Source organism: Mustela nivalis (assembly GCF_964662115.1).
Source record: "Mustela nivalis genome assembly, chromosome: 6".
In the NCBI taxonomy this organism is placed as follows: domain Eukaryota; kingdom Metazoa; phylum Chordata; class Mammalia; order Carnivora; family Mustelidae; genus Mustela; species Mustela nivalis.
In genome coordinates this window covers 33,878,839-33,898,384 of record NC_139025.1, presented here as the reverse complement: position 1 = coordinate 33,898,384, position 19,546 = coordinate 33,878,839, and the positions used below count along the sequence as shown (strand labels likewise).

Sequence of the window (19,546 nt, the reverse complement as noted above, 5' to 3'; positions counted from 1 at the left end):
CTTTCTAAGAATTATTTATAACGCAAAAGCTGTATTTAAAAAAAAAAAAGACTTAACAGATTTGACCAAGTATTTTTTTAAAAAGGCTAGAGAAAAATATTATTAGAATATTTTATATTAGAATATTTGTAGAACTTCGACAGAAAGATAAATAAAAGAAATTCACCAAGAAAATCAAATCATCTGTAAACATGAAAAAATGCTCAACCTACAATCAGAAGTAGTGCAAATTAAAAGATACTAATTTTAGGGGCACGTGGGTGACTCAGTCTGTTAAGTATACAACTCTTGATTTTGGCTCAGGTCATGCTCTCAGGGTTGTGGGATCAAGTCCTGCATCAAGCTCCATGCTCAGCATGGAGTCTGCTTGAGATTCTCTCTCTCCCTCTACCCCTCCCTTGGCTCACTCACTCACTCTCTGAAATAATAAAAAAAACTTTTTTAAAGAATAAAAATTGGGGCACCTGGGTGGCTCAGTGGGTTAAAGCCTCTGCCTTCGGCTCAGGTCATGATCTCAGGGTCCTGGAATCGAGCCCCACATCAGGCTCTCTGCTCAGCGGGGAACCTGCTTCCTCCTCTCTCTCTGCCTGCCTCTCTGCCTACTTGTGATCTCTCTCTAATAAATGAATAAAATCTTTTTAAAAAAAGAGAGAATAAAAATAAAAGATACCACTTTTAGCCCAATAGATTGGCAACAAATAAAAAAAATTAATACCCAGTTAGGAAGAATCTGAGAGAACAGGTCTCACTAATCATTGGTAGGAATGTGAATTTGTGTAACAACTTGGGAGAATAATTTGGCAATATCCATGAAAAATTGAAATGAATAGGGGCACTCGGGTGGCTCAGCTGGTTTAGCATCTGCCTTTGGCTCAAGTCATGATCTCAGGGTCCTGGGATCGAGCCCAGCATCAGGTCTCTGCTCAGTGGGGAATCTGCTTCTCTCCCTCAAACCCCTTACTCCCACTCATATTCTCTCAAATAAATTTTTTTAAAAATGCAAATGACAGATTCTAAAGATTCTAAGACTTCCCACAGAAACGCTAGCACACATAGTGAGGTGGAGGAGGGACAGTAAAGTATCCTCTAGAGGGAGAAGGCACTCTGAGACAGAAAAACAATGCAAGACACTCCATACCATTTACAGAGTTTTATTCCAGGTAACTTCCCGACAGGGAGGGACAGGGAAGACAACAAACGATGCAGGCAGCTACATAGCTAACCTCCCCCCACCCCTGCTCTCTTCCAAGTATGGACCATAACCACTTTTATAGAGCGAGGGGGTTTGGTGGGGTGGTCACAGGGTAACTGCCTAAAGTGGTAGCCTCTGTGCACCTGCCATCTCTACTAGTTGCCTCGAGTGGCATGCTTTCTGCACCACTTAGGAAGATGAGAACAACCCTCCCCATATTTCAGTCAGGGATAACATTAACCTCCAAGGGGCCTGGAACACACAACCCCAAGGGAAGTCACTGCGGCATGACCAAGACGGAGGACCGAAAATGGGAGTCAGTGTTGTCAGCACTCCTACACTCTACCCTTGACATCTTTATGGCCGGTATAATCGTTACCTGCCATTCTTTCACAAGGACCATACAGCCAGGTACTGGGAGGTGACTTGCAGCCCTATACCACAATATTAATATACTTATAAAACCAGAGAAAATACTTAGAACTGTGGTTCCCTAACAACCCTGTAAAGAGGACCTTTGCACAGACTCAGCCTGTTGGAGCAATTGTAACTTCAGTGTAAGTGTGGCGTATGACAAGATGTTTCCAGACACAACAGAAACATTAACAATGCAGGATTATGGGCAGTAAGAAATGTTTTACCAGCAATAGATATGGCAAATCTTCAGTTAGCAAAAACAGGGTAGTGGTTTAGTCCCCATGAGCTAATATCCTCCCTGACTTTGGTATTTTCCCCAGGAGATGAAACCATTTATTTTGCTCCTTCATATCATCAGAGGATATGACCGTGTTGTACATATGCAACCTCGCTAACAATCCTACGTCAACAATCAACATACAACTCTTTGCATGTGCTGGGCCCTGACCCAATATATAATGAAGGGTTGAGAATACTGGATGTGAGGGGGAGGAGCAAGATGGCAGAAGAGCAGGAGACTTAAATATCATCAGGTCCCATGAGTTCAGCTAGTTAGTTATCATTCTGAACACCTACAAACTCAAGAGATCAAAGAGAAGAAGACCAGCAATTCTAGGAACAGAAAATCAACCACTTGCTGGAAGGTAGGATGTCCAGAGAAGTGAATCCAAGGTGATACACAGAAAGAGAGACTGCGGTGGGGAGGGGCGGATCCCGGCAAGCAGTGGAGCACATAATCAGAACTTTCAAAAGTCTGCTCCACTGAGGGATGTCACTCCAGAGGCTAAATGGGGGGGTGGAGCCCTTGTGGGAACAGTGTGGTCTCAGGACCTGTGGGGTCACAAAAAGACCTGGGGTGCCTGAGGGTGGCAGAGCTCCCAGGTATTGGAGCAGGGAAGCTAGCTGCAGAGATGGAGCCAAGGAGGGGCTCTCAGCTCAGGGTTACCTTAAACCGTGATCCAAGGCACAGTCGGGCCCCTGCTCTTCAAGTAGGGACCCCACAAGCAGCAGATCTGGGGTGACTCCCCTCCTTACACCTCCAGAAGGAGCAGCACAGGAGCGTGCAGCAGGAATCTGCTGTGTTTAAAGACTCCAAAAGGGGCCGTGGCCAGAGATGGAAACGTTGGGTCACAGGCTGGGTGAGCATAGAGTGCGGTCAGAGACCAGGGATAAGGGAGGGATTGACTGCTTTTCTCTGGGGGTGTACTGAGGAGTGGGGGCCCTGAGCTCTCAGCTCCTCCTGGTCAGAGACGGGGAGGCTGCCATTTTCATTCCCATCCTCCAAAACGGTACAGAAAGTGTTCAGGGAACAAAAGGTCCCAAGAGCAAAACCGAGCAGATTACTTAGCCTGGGCCCTGGCAAGGGCAATACGATTCTGCCTGCAGCAGAGACATTTGAAAATTAGTACAACAGGCCCCTCACCCAGAAGATCACCAAGAACATCCAGCCAAGACCAAGTTCACTAATCAATGAGAACTGAGGAACTCCAGAGCTAGGGGAATATAGCACACAGAATTCATGGCTTTTTGCCTCATGATTAATCTTTAGTCTTTCAAAGTTAAGTTTTTTATATTTTATTTTTTCTAATTCTATTTTTTAAAATTTTTCCGGTTTCCTATTTTAACGTTTAACTATTTTCTCTTATCAAGACATTTTTAAAACAATCTTTTAAAATTTTCATTGTTATATTCTACCCCTTCATTGTATTTGACCTTATTTTTTGTATACATGTAGGTTTTTCTTTTTTAAAATCTTGGGATACAGTACTTTTAATAGATCAAAATACCCTAAATCTAGCACATGGCTTTGTTCTAGTCTCAGCCTGATCACATTCTTTTCTCTCTTTTTTTTTTTTTTTTAAAGATTTTATTTATTTATTTGACACAGAGAGAGAGAGAGATTGCAAGTAGGCAGAGGCAGGCAGAGAGAGAAGGGGAAGCAGGCTCCCCGCCTAGCAGAGAGCCCAATATGGGGCTTGATCCCAGGACCCTGAGACCACAACCGGAGCCAAAGGCAGAGGTTTAACCCACTGAGGCACCCAGGTGCCCCTTCTTTTTTTTTTTTAACCAACTTCTTATATTATCAATTCCTTTTTTAGAATCTTTTTAAATCTTCATCTTTACAGTCATATTCCATTCCTTCATCGTGTTTACCCTTATTTTTGTATACATGTAAGTTTTTCTTTCTTTCAAAATTTTGGGAGGCAGTTTCTTCTAACAGACCAAAATATATCCAAAATCAAGTGTGTGGCTCTGTTCTATTCACCAGTATTTTTTAAAAAGGGAGGGGATATATATACACACACATATGTATATGTATATATATGTATATGTATATACATATGTATATACACACATAGGTGTATGTATGTGTGTGTCTCTCTCTCTCTTTTTTTCCCCCCCTTCTCTTTCCTTCTTTCTTCTCCCCCCAGTTTCGGGTCTTTCTTGATTTGGTCAGTGTGTATTTTTCTGAGGTCGTTGCAACCCTTTTAGTATTTTGTTCTCTCATTCGTCTATTCTTTTCTGGATAAAATAACAAGGTGGAAAAACTCACCTCAGGGGAAAAAAAAAGAACAAAAGGCAGTACCAATGGCTAGGGACCTAATTAATACAGACATTAGTAATATATCAGAACTAGAGTTCAGAATGACAATTACCAAGGTGCTAGCTGGGCTCAAAAAAAAGCATGGAAGATACTAGAGAATCCCTTTCTGGAGAAATAAAAGCACTTCCTGGAGAAATAAGAGAACTAAAATCTAACCAAGTTGAAATTAAAAAAGTATTAATGAGGTTCAATCAAAAATGGAGGATCTTACTGCTAGGATAAATGAGGGAGAAGAGAGAATTAGTGATAAAGAAATGATGGAGAATGAAGTTGAGCAAAAGAGAGACAAACAACTACTGGACCACAAGGGGAGAATCTGAGAGATAAGTGATACCGTAAGATGAAACAATATTAGAATAAGTGGGATCCCAGAAGAAAGGGGGGGGGGCAGAAGGTACATTGGAACAAATTATAGCAGAGAACTTCCCTAATGTGACAAATGGAACAAGCATCAAAATCCAGCAGGCATAGAGAACACCCCTCAAAAATCAATAAAAATAGGTCCACACCCCCTCAACTAGTAGTAAAATTTACAAGGTTCAGTGACAAAGAGAAAATCCTAAAAGCAGTTCAGGACAAGAGGTCTATAAACATACAACGGTAGAAATATTACATTGGCATTAGACCTATTCACAGAGACCTGGTAGGCCAAAAAGGACTGGCATGATATACTCAAAGCACTAAATGAGAAAAATATGCAGCCAAGAATACTATATCCAGCTAGACTGTCACTGAAAATAGAAGGAGAGATATAAGCTTCCAAGACAAACAAAAACTAGAAAAATTTGCAAACACCAAACCAGGCCTACAGGAAATACTGAAAGGGGTCCTCGAAGCAAAGAGAGTCTAAAAGTAACAGACCAAAAAGGAGCAGAGACAATATACAGTAACAGTCACCTTACAGGCAATACAATGGCACTAAATTCTTATCTTTCAATAGTTACCCTGAGTGTAAATGGGCTAAGTGCCCCAATCAAAAGACACAGGGTATCAGAATGGATAAAAAAAACAAAACCCATCAATATGCTGTCTACAAGAAACTCATTTTAGACCCAAATGACACTTCCAGATTTAAAGTGAGGGGGTGGAAAACAATTTACCATGCTAATGGACATCAAAAGAAAGCTGGGGTGGCAATCCTTACATATCAGATCAATTAGATTTTAAGCCAAAGACTTTAATAAGAGATAAGGAAGGACACTATATCATATTCATAGGGTCTGTCCAACAAGAAGATCTAACAATTTTAAACATCTATGCCCCTAACATGGGAGCAGCCAACTATATAAACCAAAAGAAACACATTGACAAGATACAAAAATAGTAGGGGACTTTAACAAAATGTTAAATGGACAGATCATCCAAGCAAAATATCAACAAGGAAATAAATGCCTTAAAGGACACGCTGGACCAGATGGACATCACAGATATATTCAGAACATTCCATCCGAAAGCAACAGAATACATATTCTTCTTTAGTGCACATGGAACATTCTCCAGAATAGATCACATCCTGGGTCATAAATCAGGTCTCAACCGGTATCAAATGACTGGGATCATTCCCTGCATATTTTCAGACCACAATGCTCTGAAGCTAGAACTCAATCACAAGAGGAAATCTGGAAAGAACCCAAATACATGGAGACTAAAGAACATCCTTCTAAAGAATGAATGGGTCAACCAGGAATTAAAGAAGAATTGAAAAAAATTCATGGAAACAAATAATGAAAACACAATGGTCCAAAATCTGTGGTACAAAGCAAAGGCAGTCCTAAGAGGAAAATATATAGCAATACAAGCCTTTCTCAAGAAACAAGAAAGGTCTCAAATACACAACTTAACCCTATACCTAAAGGAGCTGGAGAAAGAACAGCAAAGAAAGCCTAAACCCACCAGAAGAAAAATAATAAAGATCAGAGTAGAAATCAATGAAACAGACCCAAGGAACAACAGAACAAATCAACAAAACTAGGAGCTGGTTCCTTGAAAGAATTAATAAGATTGATAAACCCCTGCCCAGTCTTACCAAAAGGAAAGAGAAAGGACCAAAATAAGTAAAATCATGAATGAAAGAAGAGAGATCACAACTAACACCAAAGAAATACAATTATAAGAACATATTATGAACAACTATACACCAACAAATTTGACAAACTGGAAGAAATGGATGCCTTCCTAGAGACATATAAACTACCAAAACTGAACCAGGAAGAAACAGAAGAAATGAATAGACCCATAACCAGTAAGGAGATTGAAGCAGTCATCAAAAATCTCCCAACAGGGCGCCTGGGTGGCTCAGTGGTTAAGCCGCTGCCTTCGGCTCAGGTCATGATCTCAGGGTCCTGGGATCAAGTCCCGCATCGGGCTCTCTGCTCAGCGGGGAGCCTGCTTCCTCCTCTCTCTCTCTCTGCCTGCCTCTCAGCCTACTTGTGATTTCTCTCTGTCAAATAAATAAATAAATAAATCTTAAAAAAAAAAAAAAATCTCCCAACAAAGAAGAGCCCAGGGCCAGACAGCTTCCCTGGGGAATACTACCAAACATTTAAAGAAAAATTAATATCTATTCTCCTGAAACTGCTCCAGAAAATAGAAGAAAAACTTCAAAACTTATTTTATGAGGCCAGCATTACCTTGATCCCAATACCAGACAAAGACCCCATCAAAAAGGAGAATTACAGACCAATATCCTTGATGAATATGGATGCAAAAATTCTCACCAAAATACTAACCAATAGGATCTAACAGTACAAAGGATTATTCACCACGAATATTATTCAGCTAGTGGGATTTATTCCTGGGCTGCAAGGCTGGTTCAACATCCACAAATCAATCAATGTGATACAATACATTAATAAATGAAAGAACAAGAACCGTAGGATCCTCTCATGGATACTGAAAAAACATTTGACTAAGTACAGCATCCTTTCTCGACCAAAACTCTTCACAGTATAGGGACAGAAGGTACATACCTCAGTATCATAAAAGCCATCTATGAAAATCCCACAGTGAATATCAATCTCAATGGGGAGAAACTGAAAGATTTTCCCCTAAGGTCAGAAACACAGCAGGGTTGTCCACTATCCCCACTGCTATTCAACATAGTACTAGAAGTCCTAGCCTCAGCAATCAGACAACAAAAAGAAAGAAAAGGCATCCAACTCGGCAAAGAAGTCAAATTCTCACTTTTTGCAGGTGATATTATACTTTACATGGAAAACCCGAAAGACTCCATTCCAAAACTTCCAGAACTCATTCAGGAATTCAGTAAAGTTTCAGGCTATAAAATCAATGCACAGGAATCAGTTGTATTCTATACACCAATAGCAAGACAGAAGAGAGAGAAATTAAAGAGTCAATCCCATTTACAATTGCACCTAAAACCGTAAGATACCTAGGAATAAACCTAACCAGAGGCAGTCTCTGTACTCAGAAATCTATAAAGTACTCATAAAAGAAACTGAGGAAGACACAAAGAAATGGAAAAACGTTCCATGCTCATGGATTGGAAGAACAAATATTGTGAAAATGTCTGTGCTACCTAAAGCAATCTACACATTTAATGCAATCCCTATCAAAATACCATCCATTTTTTTCAAAGAAATGGAACAAATAATCCAAAAATTTATACGGAACCAGAAAAGACCCCAAATAGTCAGAGGAATGTTGAAAAAGAAAGCCAAAGTTGGTGGCATCACAATTTCAGACTTCAAGCTCTAATACAAAGCTGTCATCATCAAGAAAGAATGGTACCGGCACTAAAAGAAACACACAGATCAGTGCAACAGAATAGAGAGCCCAGAAATGGACCCTCAACTCAACAAGATTAGTTGACCTGGTCAACTAATATTCGACAAAGCAGGAAAGCATGTCTAATGGAAAAAAGACAGTCTCTTCAACAAATGGTGCTGGGAAAATTGGACAGCCACATGCAAAAGAATGAAAGTGGACCATTCCCTTACACCACACACAAAAATAGACTCCAAATGGAAAAGACCTCAAAGCGAGACAGGAATCTATCAAAATCCTTGAGGAGAACACAGGCAGCAGCAACCTCTTCCACCTCAGCCACAGCAACTTCTTCCTAGAAACATCGCCAAAGGCAAGTGAAGCAAGGGTAAAAATGAACTACTGGGACTTCATCGAGATCAAAAGCTTTTGCAAGCAAAGGAAACAGTCAACAAAACCAAAAGCAACTGGCATAATGGGAGAAGATACCTGCAAATGATATAATAAGTGCTAGCATACAAAATCTATGAAGAACTTCTCAAACTCAACAACCAAAGAACAAATAATCCAACCAAGAAATGAGCACAAGACATGAACAGACATTTCTGCGAAGACATCCAACGGCCAACACACACATGAAAAAAAGCTCAACATCACTTGGCATCAGGGAAATACAAATCAAAACCACAATGAGATACCACCTCACACCAGTCAGAATGGCTAAATTAATAAGTCAGGAAATGACAGATGCTGGCGAGGATGCAGAGAAAGGGGAACCCTCCTACACTGTTGGTGGGAATACAAATGGTGTAGCCACTCTGGAAAACAGTATGGAGGTTCCTCAAAAAGTTGAAAATAGAGCCTATGACCCAGCAATCACACAAATAGGTATCTATCCTAAAGATACAAATGTAGTAATCCGAAGGGGCACGTGCACACAAATGTTTATAGCAGCATTATCCACAACAGTCAAACTATGGAAAGAACTTAGATGCCCATCAACAGATGAATGGATAAAGAAGATAGATAGATAGATAGATAGATATAGTGTATGTATATGTGTGTACACACACACACACACACACACACACACACACACACACACAATGGAATACTATGCAGTCATCAAAGGATCAAAAAAACCAAAATCTTGCCATTTGCAATGATGTGGATGGAAATAGAGGGTATTATGCTGAGCAAAATAAGTCAATCAGAGAAAGACAATTATCATTCCATCTCCCTGATATGAGGAATTTGAGAGGCAGAGCAGAGGGTTGTCGGGGGAAGGGAGGGGGAAAAATGAAACAAGATGGGACCAGGGAGGGAGACAAACCATAAGAGACTTCATCTCAGGAAACTGAGGGTTACAGGAGGAGTGGGGAGAAGATGGGGTGGCTGGGTTATGGACATAGGGAGGGTATGTGCTACTGTGAATGCTGCAAATTGTGTAAGAGATCTGTGAGGATTCACAGATCTATACCCCTGAAGCAAATAATACATTGTGTAATTTTTAAAAAATTATACTGGATGTGAGGACTTGACCCCAGTGGATTAGGACACTAAGCCACCCAGAGGAGGTATTCCAAGTCAATTTTCAAAGAACTAGAGCCTTACCAGATGGGAAGTCTTATAGCAATCACAGAAGTAGTCCCTCTTCCCCCAGTAGGTCTCAGACCTCCCAACAATACCGGCACCCCAGAGCTGCACGGGTGTTGCTGCTTAGGTGTTCGTATGCAGAAATCTGTCTCCTATGGGCACAGCTTTAAAAAGTTGAATTGCCCGTTAGTCTTGGAGACCAACCTTTGAGGGAGCCATCTGGTGACAAAATCTTTAATGTGTTTCCTATTAGTCCAGTCATCCTTCCAGTTAGACCTGCAGCAGTGAGACTACATGGCAGGTGGGAAAACAACAATATATCCCAGGCTTCTGTCCACTCTTGGATGTCATGACCAGTAAAACATGACCCCTGATCGCTATAGGAGTCGGCGTTTGTACACGCTCTCCAGTTGTTAATCTGTTCCACCTGCAACCTAATTAGCTCTCTTACAGGCAAAGGTTTGTACAAGTCCTGTGCAAGTGTCCACACTGATCAGTGCATATCTGTCCCTTTTAATACTGGCAAAGGACCTATGTAATCTATCTGCCAGCAAGAAACAGGGCTTGTAATCTGCCCAACATACCCCAGCGTATGGTACAATGGCCGTCAACTGAGGTGGCAATGGGGACAGTCCTTGTCAGCAGCCTGTGGACTCAAATATTTTAAAGGCAAACATAATCTTTTTACTATTTGCCAAGTAGTTCTGGGACATCAGTTGTTGTCCCAATTTACAACTGACCTACAATGAACCCACTCTGCTATATCAGACAGGGTCAGCATTTCCTCCACCAAAACATGTGCCTGGGCAGAGCATTTGCCTCATCAGTGCCTGGTGGTGTGGCTGGGGAGTAAGCAGGGAAACAGGCCTTACTTGGAGAGCTGCATCAGGCTTAGGGCACACTTCCCAAATACCTTCCCCCACAGTTCTACTCCTCACAGAGGTCTATTTAATATACCCCAACCTTCTCTGTGCCATCAAAGCATCCATGCTCTCAACCCTTACAACACTGCCCAGGTGTCAGTAGCCAAATCAATGAGCATTGGCTCATATGTCAACACAATCCATACTACTCTCAACTCTGCCCACTGATTACTTTGTTTAAGTTCTTTCTTCAAAGTGTATCAGAATCCAGCCAGATGGCAGAGGAATGCCATACAGGCAGGTTTCCCCTGCAACTGCCACCAGTATACTATGCATCCACCAGAGGGGGGTGCATACTGTCAGCAACTTCTGCAAGTTGGGCTGTTGGGTTGGGCTGACTTAGGTGACCAGCCCTCAAAATGAGTGTAGCTCATGAGACAGCAGGTTGGTATTAAAAGCACTCCTGCACCGCAGGTAAGCATGTTACTTCTGTAAGGTGCTTACCTGAACACAGGCACACTTAGATTTGCTGAACAAGTCCTTAATTCATTCTCCCACTGGCAGAAAGGTTCATACCATCATAGGCAAATCAGCACTCAGTCCCTCTGTCTGCTGAAGCGCAAGATACATAGCTAATAGTTGTTCTTCAATGGGACTACACCTGGTTTCTGTTCTCCTCCATAAATGAGACCAGAATCCTAACGAGATCTATTTCCCATTTCGTCAATCTCACAAGCCCCAGCCAAACCCTTCTAGATATGAATTCACATCTAATTCACAACTCCCACCTGGCATTAATACCCCCAAGGTCTATACTCGTACTGCCCTTTTTGCCCTGAAGACAGCCTCTTATTGGGAGACCTCAGTCAGTTAAGCATAGGCCTTTGGCTCAGATTGTGATCTCAGGGTCCTGGGATGGAGCACCATGACCTCGGGCTTGCTGCTCAGTGAGGAGTCTCCTTCTCAGTCTCTCTCTGCTCTTCCTCTTCTCCCCATTCAGGCGTGTGCACTCTCTCTAATAAATTAAATCTTTACAAAAAGATAGCCTCTTATTGGTTTGCACCCCAACCCCATCAGCTTACCCTCCTAACTAAGGCATTTAAAAGGTCTTAATATCTGCTCTATTGCTAGAAAGGGAACAGAAAATCTCCAGTAAACCAATAAACCAAAAGCCTGTAATTCCTCTACAGTTTTAGGGATTGGGAAGGCTTGCATTTTACAATGACCATCTCTGGCATCACTTGTCTTACTTGACCAGATGATGCCCAGGAACTTTACCAATTAACCCAGCCCTTAGATTCCTGTCTGTATTTACCTCTCAGAGACTATACCTGAAACGTTTCAGTTCTTACACATTTGAGACCTGAGATAATGAGGTCTTGTACATTTGAGACCTGAGACCCAAGGAGACAGGGAGGGTAAATCATCACAGTTTAACATTACACCAATATAATGATAAAGCACCATCATCTCTGACAATATCCATTTTTCCAAATCTCTGCCTACCAACCTATATGACAAACTGTGGGGCTACTGAGGTACCCTTAGAAAGTCCATTGTCTCCTGTTCCACAGGAAAGGAGATTAATCTTAGAATTCATGTCCTAATGAATAGTGGAAAGGCATTAGACAAATCTGGTACATGATGATAAACCTTAATGGATGCCATGATTTCTTCTAACAATAAGGCTATATTAGGCACCATAAGAACATGGACAGACGGGAGTAATTTTACTGAGTTCCCTATAATCTACTGTTATTTGCCAGGTCCCATTAGATTTCACTATAAGCCAAACCGACTACTGAATGGGCACTGAGCAGGCCTGATGACCTCTGTCTTTTCTAATTCTTCAATGGTGGTAGTAACCTCGTTATCCTTCCCTAGTAGCTCATACTGTTTTATGTTTATGACTCTTCAGAAACTGGTAGCCCTACAGGTTCCCATTTTGCATGACCCACAACGGGTTTCACTACTCGGATATGCAACCTGAATCCACCTGTGGAGCTGTGCCTAAGATACTCAAGCGAGGGAAAGCCACACTAGAAAACAATGGGGAAGAAGCCTGCCAATCTGTAGGTACAGACTCGTTTGGAGGACCTTGATAATTTGTCCCACATAAACATCAACAGCCTTTATTTCTCCCCAGAATTTCTAGGGTTTCCAAAAGTGTGCATTCAGCTCCAGTGTCTATTAGTTAGCACAGTCTGTTAATGCAAGAGCAATAAATGGTTAATTCAACATGGGGCCTCTAGTTCCCCCCTACTGTTGCCTAACCCCTAGTCTCTAGAGGTATAGGGTATACACCACTGAAATTCCTGTTAGCAGAGGAGATCCGGGGAAACACCTCGTTTTCTCGAGCCTTCCATAATGCTTAGCAAGACCAAACTGGGTTGTCTATATTTTCTTTCGGATCCTGTATAAAATTAGGACTTGCCATTATAGTTTGTGAGACCTTGACGGGCCCCCTTTCTGCCATTTCATCATTGGGAAGATTCTTTGCTTTTCCCATTTTTCAACCTATTTCCCCTAAGACAGATTCTTTTGGTCTCACTTAAGTCAACCACCATAGTAGCTACCTTAGCAATGAGCCAATTAACCACAGGGGCAAGGACAGATACTAAATCCAACACCATGCCCCTGGAGCTGACAATAATATAAGGCCTTCCATACCAGAGGAAAGCAATTCTTTGTCTAGATCACTAAAATGCTAAGTGTAAATGGCAGGTTTCACTCCCAGTTCACACAGAATTTCTAGTGGTTCTTCCGTGGAGATCAAAGAACAGGCCCCAAGTTATCTTAATTCTAAAATTTATCCGATCAAGTTAACCAAGAGCCTGAGATTCTGTCCCAAGACTGTGGCATGTACTTGTTGCAAGGCAGGCTGAGCGCTGACTGGGGCCATTTTGGACATCCCAAACCTCCAACAAATACCCTCTTCCCCAGTATCCCACCACTGCAACACCCAAGCTGCCACCGCCACCCTGCAGCCCTGTCGGCCGCTCTGCCTAAAGCGGCAGGCCTGCTCTACTAAGTCTGGGGCAGAGTACTCACTCCCTCACTGTCGTTTCCTGACTGGTGGAATTTTTCCTTCCTCATCCTCAGGCAAGCAAGCGGCCTGGAGCTGTGTTCCAACCAGAGGATGTGCCTTTAAATCCCCCTCCTCCTCTACCACCACCCCCTCCTCATCAGTAACTACCCCAGGGATCCCACGCCTCTGGGTCCCTACTCTCCTGAGACACCACAGTACTCCCTTCAGCACTCACCCTTCTCCAGCCTCCCAAGGCCCTAATTCCCAAGGGACCCTCCTGCTGTTGGATTCCTCCAGACACAACATCCCAAGGGGAGGAACAGGCGGCTCACACACCCTCCTTCCTAAACCAAAGCCCTCATCCCTGCTGCTCAGATTCCCACCCTACTTCTGACTCCCCTCCACCGTGCTTCCCCATGCAGACCATGGGCCCAGCCATGCAGCAACTGCTGGTCAGTGGCTACCCCCCTGCTCTCAGACAGACCTTCTAACAGCCCCTGGGGCGCCCCCCTACCTCCGCACTCACAAGCCTGGCCCTGCCAGCTCAGGCCTACCGCCCCCCCACTCCCACCACTCCCTTCACATCTCCAGCTGGCTTGCCAGTGCTTAGAAAGTGCATGAGGGACAGTCAAGTATCCTCCGGACTCAGAAGGCACCCTGAGACAAAAAAAAAAACTTCGAGTCTCCTGTGGGACCGTTTTTACCTTTCTACTCAGGATAACTAATCAAAAGGGAGGGCCAGGGAGGGATGGGGCGGACACATCACCCAAGTGGCTGCTCTCTGCCAAGCAGGGCCCATAACCGTCTGCTTTCCCAGAGCAAGGGGCCCAGTGGGGTGGTCACAGGATAGTCAGCCTTCCTGCATGCTGGTCAGGGCCAACATCAACCTTCATGGAGCCCACAATACTCAGCCCAAAGGAAGGTCACAGTCCAGCCATGAACAAGATGGAGAGCCAATGATGGAGTCCGTGTTATCAGTACTCTCACACATACACATAAAGATTGACGAGTACCCTCCCCCACTAAACAGTAAAACATTCATCAACAGAAAAATAAATTCCATATCTGTTCGATGGAGTTGCAAGCAGCTGTTATAAAGAAAAAGAGAGATCTATGTATTGATGTAGAAAGCTGTCCATACTCTGCCAGGGGAAACAGGCAGGAATTGAATTATATAATGCATAACAGCTGCTTGTTACTAAAAATAAATAAATAAAAGTGTCACAGAGAACTTCTCTGGAAAATGAGAAGGGGGTTGGGGAGGGAGGAGAATAATCTTCATTTTTAAAATATATTTCCATATTTGCATTTCAATTACCTAAAAAGTACTGAATTAAAACACACTATGTGCCAGCACTGTTCTAGACACAGGAAATAAGTACTGAGGATTAAGTCCCTGCTTTCAGGGAGCTAACACTCTCTAGTGGGGGCAACCACCAAACAAGGAAATATGCAGTAGTACATGCTATGACAAAAATAAGGAAATGTGAGGTGCCTGAGTGGTGCAACTAGTTAGCATCTGACTCTTGGTTTCACCTCAGGTCATGATCTCGCCCTTGTGAGATCGATACCCATGTCTGGCTCTGCTAAGCATGGAATCTGCTTTAGATTCTCTTTTCCTCTTCCTCTGCCCCTCCCTGTGCTCCTGCTCTCTTTCTCGCTCTCAAATACATATATCTTTAAAAAATAATAAGGAAATGCAACAGAGGTAAATACATGGTCACTTCAGATTGCGTGATCAGGGATGGCCTCTCTGAAGAGACCAGAATGACCAGAGGAGCAATCTTAAGTCCCGGGAAAGAACATTTCAAGCAGAAGAAACAGCTAATGAAAAGTCCTGGAGGAAAATGGTAGGGAGAATGCGCCAAATGAGGTCCCAGGAGCAGGCAGGGGCTTTGCTGGCAAGACTAATGAGTCCATATTTTATATTAAATGATCTGAAACTTGTTACGGTCATAATGATAGTTTTACTTTTGAAAGAAAAAAAATTAAAACAAAAATTAAAATGCCAAGAGCCACAGTGGATTTTCTTAGATATCTCTAAAATAAATAACTGTTCTAAGCACAGTTCATTCTACCTCTATTATCTTCTTTAGGATCTGTCGAAATCGAAGAGTTAAGGCATCAGATTTTTTCTTCAGGAGGTTTCGACCTGTCTGTGCTCCTTTTAATCGAGCCTTCATGATGGTCTGTGCCCTATATAAACAAAATTAAAGATATTTATTCCCAGTGTTTAAAAAACATATAAATACTTCCCCAATATAGTATTAAAATTATGCCTTCCTCTTTGATGTCATGATTTTAAGAATATATAGCATCTGTGCTGAAAGTTATGATTTTTCTCAATATCACTGACTTGTTCCAGAAATATTAAGTTCATTTATTTAAAACAGAAACATTCTTTTTTTTTTTTTTAAAGATTTTATTTATTTATTTGACAGAGAGAAATTACAAGTACACCGAGAGGCAGGCAGAGAGAGAGAGAGAAGGAAGCAGGCTCCCCGCTGAGCAGAGAGCCCGATGCGGGACTCGATCCCAGGACCCTGAGATCATGACCTGAGCCGAAGGCAGCGGCCTAACCCACTGAGCCACCCAGGCGCCCAAAACAGAAACATTCTTTAACAAATATCTGGGAAAAGTTATTTACTATATCATAATAAAATTTATCAGGAGTCCTGTTTTATGATGCCACCATAGCTAAAATATTAGATTTGCAAATTAAAGTAACGTCTCTGTTTCCATTACAGGTGTATTAAGTAAGCATTTTTTTAAAATCTGTCCACTAATCAGTATCAAAATTTGAAATGCACTTACCTTCAGGACCAACAAGTCCATTGTGAAGAATTTATGCCACAGACTTACTCCCACATGTATACAAAAGTATATGCAAAGTTAAGGATGACTACTCCAGCCTTGTGTGTAATAGCAAAAGGGTGGAAACACACTAAATGTTCCATAAATCACAGTGCATCATAAAATGGAATGATAAACAGTCATTAGAAAAAGATTAAAAAAATATAAACTATATTATAGTCTCTTACACATGCAAAGTAAGGGATAAATATGCTTATATTGACACAGAGAACACTTTTAGAAAAGAGTCACAGAATCTGGTAAGTTTCCTTTGGGAAATGGGACTAAAGGGAAAAAATGGATTTACTTTCCACTATATTTATATTCTTAAGGACCTCTTATAACATATACCACAATGAATAATTACTTTTTCTATTAAAAGTGTGGCATTAAAGTGTTTTCATTTCATCAAAATCCTACCACCAATAATTTTACTACTTTGCAAATGACTCAAGGAACCAATGACACCCATTTCTGAAAAGTGACAAACTACAGAAGTCTTATCTCTTATTCCAGTCTTTTCCCAACAGAAACCCCAATATCAAAGCCAAGAAAGTAATTACAGAAATTGACAATTTTGTTCTTGCTGCCATATGCCAGATAACATTTAATAATTTTTTAAAAAGTAGGTAAAAGATTTAACAATAAATTGTATAATGTAGATACTTAAGATGATTTGTATAAGGGGATATAATTTCATATGACTGGTGTTATAACCAACTGCAAAATAGCATGTATTAATGGACCTTTGGGTAAATTCTTAGATTTTACTGAAATCTTTTACCAAAGTGGAAAGGTTACTGAGACCATTCTACAGCTGAAGAAACCTTAAACATGATCTTGAAAATGAAGCTTAAAAAAATGAAACACTTCCTCCCACTCTGGGCGGGAGTGGGGAACGGGACGACAACTGAAACACATTTCTGACTCCAGTTCCTTGCCCACCACTCAAACTAAGGCTCAAACCTAGGCCCACTGTATCCCAACCACCCGTCACACTGCCTATTATACATAGCACCAGATGAACAGTTCTGTTTGAAAACTACTATCAGTAGCTGAATTTGCACTGACTGACCTCACTGGAGGTCTAACCAAGTAAAGCTGGTTCAGTTTCCAGCCTTAGCTGGAGCTATCCACCCCAATGTGTACATTTAACATATTATCTTGTTGACACTAATGACCAGAATTTGGAGCTCAAAGACTTGAATCAAATTTAAGTCAAATCCCAGTACTGCAGATTCAATATAGCAAAAAACGTGAGCTGGTTGATAAAACTGAATTTACCGGGGCACCTGGGTGGCTCAGTGGGTTAAGCCTCTGCCTTCGGCTCAGTTCATGATCCCAGGGTTCTGGGATCAAGCCCCACATTGGGCTCCCTGCTCAACGGGGAGCCTGCTTCCCCCTCTCCCTCTCTCTCTGCCTGCCTCTCTGCCTACTTGTAATCTCTCTCTGTGAAATCAAGATAAAATCTTTTAAAAATAAATAAATAAATAATGAAAAAATAAAATTGAATTTACCAAGCTAATTTTAATTTCCTCCTAACTAATAATAGCACCTCTGTGAAATAGACACATTTTAAATCTTGAGACTTGAAGAATGACTTGCCCAAAGGCTTACAGCCAGTATGTCATAGAACCTGGATTTGACAGACTCTTGCTGACTGCAAATCCCTCAAGCCTCTTTTGCTTTCAGTCTAAACTTTGTTTTGTTCTCTCTGCTGCATAAGGGGGAGACAGCCCCACCTCACAGGATAACACTGTAAGGTGGAACTGTCTGACACAGAAGTCACTGAAGTATTTTCTAACCTAGCTCTTAAAGAAACAACTCCTTTCAAGTTTTAGGGTTGCTAAGCATTAGGGAAAATGTTCGACCTTCAGCCAGAAGGATGACTTTGTTTTCGGCTGAATCAAAGACATCTGACTACATGACAAAATACCTGCTGCTAAGCCTTGGGGAAAATATTTACACAAGCACTAACTTCCTGTGCCTTATTTTCCTCTCAATCAGCAAGCTAAGTGCTCTCAAATAACAATTTTCACTTTTACAAATCTATTAGTCTTCTTGTCTAAGCCCAAAGACGTCCATTCTCACTTCTTAGTCTCAAACCAAAAACAAAACAAAAAAAAATGTTAACATTCTGACTACTATTAAAAATAAACACAGCCAGACATTCAGGTGGTGAAAACAGATTTTGTGCAGTAACCAATGACAGTAGGAAAAAGAGCTGAGCCCCATTCTGACTGGTGCAGAAGTGGTTGGACATTTTACTTTTTTTTTTTTTTTTAAGATTTTATTTATTTGACAGAGGGAGAGAGAGTGCATGTGTGCGCAAGCACAAGAAGGCAGAGTGGCAGGCAGAGAGAGCCCACTGAGCAGAGATTCCCTACGGAAGGCTTGATCCCAGGACCTTGGGATCATGACCTGAGCGTAAGGCAGACACTTAACCAAATGAGCAACCCTGGTGCCCCTGGTTGGGCATTTTAAAGGAACAGTAGGGAGAGAAGAAAGAGCGGACTCAAAAAGAGTCACAGAAGTAAAAAATTAAAAAGGGCTGGTCACTGAAAATGACACTTGCTACCTGGCAATCATGGAAGTTAGGATTCCATCTTCCCAGAGACTGGGAAACATCCATCCTTCCCAATAACTACATTTCAAAGAAATGGCTTTCAGATCCTTGAGAATGACTCTTCTAAGTTGTAGGATAGAGATGTATATTTCAAAAGGAAAAGAAAGGATGCATAATTGTAAGCCATTTTTAGTGAATGCCCTAAGAAAGGGAGGTCAGGAGCCTATCATCAGGCATTGGATAGAACAAATTCTCCAGGAGCACCTGGCTTTCTCCACAGGTATTTTCACCGGTGCCGAGGTCAATCAAAGAACACAGCCATAGGCCATTCTAGTTTGGTGGTCTTTCAGTGCAGACATTTATGAGACTCATGGTCAAGTTCTGGGAGTTCTGCAGATCTCCCTACCCCAGGGTAGCTTGATCCTTATCTATTTTACAAACAGTGCCTTTCTCCACAGCTGACTTGCTTCCCACTTAATATAAACATCTACTAGAAAATCAATGGGTGAAAGTAAAAAATAAGCAAAAATAAATAAATAAATAAAAAGCCCCCAAACCCTTTCATTTCATTAAGAGTTATAGCCAAACTGAAAGAGACAGAAAGCTAAGTCTTGGATTTGAATATAATTCTTTATTTCAGGCATTCTCAGATTTTCCAAGAAATAAATCAGGATGAAGGAAAAAAACAAGAACACCTCCA

General features: G+C 41.7%; 1 protein-coding gene across 1 annotated transcript in view; it reads right to left on the bottom strand.

Moving 5' to 3' along the window:
* The window catches only part of ATP6V1D (ATPase H+ transporting V1 subunit D), a 29,664-nt gene that overhangs the window by 8,380 nt on the left and 1,738 nt on the right, over nt 1-19,546 (bottom strand). Inside the window, exon 2 of the mRNA XM_082734084.1 lies at nt 15,506-15,623. Coding sequence (XP_082590210.1) covers nt 15,506-15,623 — 118 coding nt within the window. The remainder of the gene's footprint in view (nt 1-15,505; nt 15,624-19,546) is intronic.